The sequence below is a fragment of the Montipora foliosa genome, chromosome 1 (assembly GCF_036669935.1).
Source record: "Montipora foliosa isolate CH-2021 chromosome 1, ASM3666993v2, whole genome shotgun sequence".
NCBI classification, from domain to species: Eukaryota; Metazoa; Cnidaria; class Anthozoa; order Scleractinia; family Acroporidae; genus Montipora; species Montipora foliosa.
The window spans coordinates 23,497,304-23,502,303 of record NC_090869.1 but is presented as its reverse complement, the minus strand read 5'-3'; the positions used below and the strand labels follow the sequence as shown (position 1 = coordinate 23,502,303).

At 41.8% G+C, this 5,000-nt stretch overlaps 1 protein-coding gene across 1 annotated transcript in view; it reads left to right on the top strand.

The window, feature by feature from the left end:
• Positions 1-5,000, top strand: part of LOC137993974 (bifunctional arginine demethylase and lysyl-hydroxylase PSR-like) — a 28,049-nt gene that overhangs the window by 10,986 nt on the left and 12,063 nt on the right. Inside the window, exon 6 of the mRNA XM_068839790.1 lies at positions 4,715-4,948. Within this exon, the coding sequence (XP_068695891.1) occupies positions 4,715-4,948 (234 nt within the window). The remainder of the gene's footprint in view (positions 1-4,714; positions 4,949-5,000) is intronic.

The window sequence follows — 5,000 nt, the reverse complement described above, 5'->3', positions numbered from 1 at the left end:
TACCTTGCAAAGGCAGCCACTATTGTTAGGAAGGAAATGTTGGCTACCAAGTCTACTTTTAAGGGGACATTTCAAAGACAGTGTCAAGAGAACTCAGTTCCATCATCTCTGGTGTCTTTGGTAAAGATGATTTTGTATGGTCCAAACATTGCCCAACATTGCACTCACTGTTGCCCAGTTACTTCAGTTCAACTGCTTTTTCCGTCGCCGTGAAACAAATTCAAATTGTGGTCGCCATAGTAAGGACCGAGAAACACCTGTGCCTCTTTACGTTGGTCTGACTGTCCATGCACAAACGCGCTAACAAGAGCTAGTGGACACTCTTTTTAAATTGGGCATATCGATTTCCTATGATCGTGTTCTTGGCATCTCAATGGAGATTGGAAACTCCGTCTGTCGTAGATTTGAAGAGGATGGTGTTTTGTGCCCCATTAAACTACGAAGAGGCCTGTTCACAACTTCAGCCATAGACAACATCGACCACAACCCCAGCTCAAACACGGCCCAGGGTTCGTCTCATGGAACTAACATTCCCTTTTCCAAAATATATCTGAAGGTAATCCAGGATGTGAGCGAGAGGCGATCGTCATGGCAAATGATACTGGATCAGTTACTAAATCAATTTGTTCTTTGCCAGAATGGTATGCGGAGGTACCCCCTGCTCTTCTGCGAGGCGAAAGAGCACAAGCACCAGACATGGGTAGACCCGAAGGTGCCGATGGCTGTTTTCTATCAAGGGCAATCACTGACGAATATGAATGGGTTGATCAAGTGAAGATATCAGTAAATCAAGAATAATATCAGGGAGAGACACCAGTAGCTTGGGCAGCACATCATACCAACTTACAGCCAAAGCAAGCAGTAATGCCAGCAATAACATCGCTGCTTCTTTTTTTCCCAGATGAGGCTAAAAGTGTGCCGATGATTAGCCACTCGATGGACGTGATCAAGAAAGCCACAGAATACCTCAACCCTGGCCAGGTCCCAGTCATAGGAGTTGATCAACCGTTGTTCACTGCAGCCAACCAAATACAATGGAACCGGCCTGAGTCCCATGGCGAGCAACACTTTGTTTTCATTCTTGGAGGACTTCTTATAGAGATGGCAGCCCTTTCAGTTCTCGGTAACTGGCTAGAAGATGGAAGAGGCTTCCACAGACCTATGCGCGCCTTCTCGACGGTGGATTTACAGTACAGAAGTGTTTTCAGCCATCGCCATTGATCAAACACATGAACAGAATACTGCTATGGTGAAGGGTCACGGGGGAGCTGTTAGGCTGACAGAAAATCCTGCCGCTCTACGGCGCTGGATGATTTTTGGTACAGAAGTTGCAAGGTTGATAGCAGAATTTGAAGCTTCCTCAGACACAGCATCACGAAGAGGCAAAAAGCACCCAGCTATCTTTCACTAAGGATGTGAAGTCTTTAATCTCGGTCATCGATGACATGGGAAATCCGTTCACTGATGAAAGTGGAGATCTTCTCGTTCTTGACACTAAAAATTTAGCTGATGCTTCTGTAGTGAAAACAGTAGAAGAGATCGAAACGCTTGGACAAGAACAGTTCGAAACATTCGTCAAGCATGATCCTATTAAGAAGAATAACCTTCCACTGTTCAGAAGTCCTCGCCAGAAAGAACCATCCAAAGACAAGCAGCAAATCTCAACTTTTAAGAGTGACTGTGCACTTTTCTCACGGCAGTTTATCTCGTGTCAAACAAGAGGAGACTTGGACGTTTTTTTTTTAAACATGAACACCAAGGTTGTCCACCATCAATATCACAAAATGGAAAGCTTCGTCTTCCAGGAAAGAAATCCGACCTGACAGACTGCATTCAATCACTTTCGCAGCCTCGAACCAGTGCCCCGACACCAATAGATGTAGCTATAAATTGATGGTGCAGCAGCTATTAACATGCTAAAACCAACAAATACAGTAAAAACATTTCAAGAGTATGCAGATCTGGTGTTCATTCCATATGTCAAGGGCCAGCTGCAGCATGTGCAAAGACTTGATATCATATGGACGAGTATGTACCAAACAGTTTGAAAGCAACGACCAGAGAAAAGAGAGGACGTGGTATTCGCCGGCGTGTTCAGTTTTTGACAACTTTTCCAAAACACTGGAAGGAATTCCTGCGTGTAGATGAAAACAAGAAGGAACTATTCAGTTTTTTAGCAGAACAGATTCCTCCTGTAGAGTTCGGCGATGGGAAGCAAGTCATTACCACGAAAGGAGAACAGGTTCTTTGTAGTCCACTGCGGTTTGACAGTTCTAGCCATACTCCATGTAACCACGAGGAAGCAGACACCAGAATTCTAGTTCATGCAGCAGATGCGTCGAAAGCAGGACACAAGAACATCGTCATCCGTACTGTAGACACTGATGTCGTTATCATCTGCATTGGCATGACCCAGAAGCTTAACATCAATGAGCTGTGGATTGCCTTTGGCAGTGGTACTTGTTTGAGATAAGTAGCTGTTCATGAAATTGCATCTTGTCTTGGTCCTGAAAAGGCAAGATCGCTCCCCGTGTTTAACGCTTTTAATGGCTGTGATACTGTTTCTTGTTTCTCTGGGAAAGGAAAGGGACTGCATGGATCACGTGGATGGCCTATGAAGAAGCATCTTCGGCACTCTTTCAATTGTCCAACAACCCAGATGATGTGAGGAAAGAATGCCTGAGAAAGCTAGAGCGATTCGTTGTTCTTCTGTATGACCGCACCAGTACCAAAATGCGCGTTAACGAGGCACGCAAGCAGCGGTTTTCACAGAAGGCAAAGTCTATTGAATCTATACCCCCAACGCAGGCTGCTCTTATCCAGCATACTAGAAGAGCAGCATACCAGGGTAGACATTGCTGGGGTCAAGCAATTGTTCCAGGGATGAACTTGCCATGTCCAAGTCAATGGGGATGGATGAAGACTGATTTTGGCCGGAAGCCCCTCTGGACCACATTGCCAATCGTATCATCATCTTGTGATGCACTTATAAAATGTCGCTGCAAGAAAGGTTACAGGTCTAACTGCTCATGCATCCAAGTGGCTCTTAAGTGCACTGCACTTTGCACTTGTGGTGGAGACTGTGTAATAGATTGATTACGCTTATCAAGGTTGGGGGATTAACTGATTAACTGAGACTTGCTATTTTGTATAATACCCCCACTACAAAAGTCATGCGAAAGCTTCGAATTCATAGTACTGAAAAAATCCAAGATGGCCACTATTGTTGCAACCTGCAGTTACTGTACTATCACAAGTCATTCAAACACCCCTCCCCTTTTCTTTAATTAATTTGGGAACAATATTGCTGAGGTGTGAAGTATTTAATATAAGTAGCGAGAAGACTTAAGGTGGCTCAAAATTTACAATTTCCAGCACATTCCAAGACTTAGATTTTGATGTGTCAATTTTCAAAAATTTAAGGTGGCCCTGAACCCCATATACAGATCTTTTTTAAACTTTGCCAAAAGTCGCATCTTATCCCGATTATCAAAATTCTGTAATAAGAAAGAGTTTCACCGTTCCGTTTTTGAAATATAAGCGCTTAAAGGTGAAATTAAGGGTGTTGTTAGCGGGTCATTGTGTTGCTATGGTAACCTATTGTGTAACGCAATTAATACCAACGTGATCTCCAGTGATTGGGCAGTTTTTTGATACCACGATTGTAGCATCAATTGATAAAGAGTGGTAATTATGACCCATCAAAATCTAAGTCTTGGAAAGTGCTGAAAACTGTTTTAAGCCACCTTAAGTTAACTGCAGATGGCCCCTCTTTTCGAGGCCACGTGATTTGCTTTTAAATACTGAGACTTTCTGAAATTGCTTTAACTGCTCAAACCAATGAAAACACCTCCTAGCTAGTGTTGTTGTCTTATAATCATTGACATATGTTACATGTGAAGCAAACCTAAAGTCAGATGAAAAGACAGTACAGTTGTGAAGGTCAAGGTCATGACGAAAATTACCTTGTCGTGTGTAAAAAAAAAACTTATAAGTTCCTGTGTTGTATTGTTAGTTGATGATATCATGACGCGAAATACAAGTAATACCAATGTAATTTGGAACATTTTGAATTAATGTGATAGGCCAGAATGGGCATCTTGTTAGTCTAGCCTCGCTTTCATGCATAAAGACCCCTTAAATGGCCTAGACCTAATTTCTGTCAATGGCTCCATACCAAAATCTCTTTAGACTGCCATAAACAACCTCTGTGCAAAATTTGGTGCTTTCTTCACAAAGTGCAGCATTTTTCACATATCCGCCAGACTATAAACTGAATGACATGAATCACTTTTTCGGAATCAAGTTCTCCCAAACATGCCTCAAATCATGACCCTTGCAAAATTCCCGACCAATCTTATCTTAGTTCACTAGTTTAACAAAAGATATGTCAAGTATAGATAATTTAATTATATTGTCTATTTTATTGTTACCGTAGTTTATTAACTGGATAAGAATCTATAAGCAAGTGCACTTATTCTTTTTTATTGATTGTTTATTGCTTGCTAAGACTTGTGATCTTATTTTAAATTTTGCAAGTGATTGGTGTGTTTTTACCGACCTAATAAAGATGATGATGAGGATATAAATATATTAACGGATAAATCAATTAATCAATCAATCAATCACTTCAATCAGTCAGTCAATCAAACAGTTAATCAGTCAGTAAGTCACTTCGTAAAAAATAACACACATGGCTCTCTCTCCAATGCAGAAATCTGTGTGTGATGAAACAAATATCCGCGCATGCATGGATGAGCTAAAGGAATTGGCCGACAGTACTCCAGATAATTTCTATGGTGACGCTTTCATTCAGTTACGTCATTTTTTCACAAAGCACAACCCAGGACTTCTCACGGACGATGACCGGGAATTTAGGTCTCCAATCAAGGGCCTTGGCAAACCTTTCAATGAACTTGGACAAGATCACCTTGAATACGTGTGGAAGGTGAGAATACTATCAGGGTACATCTCGCGAATTATAAATGATCCCAAAGACG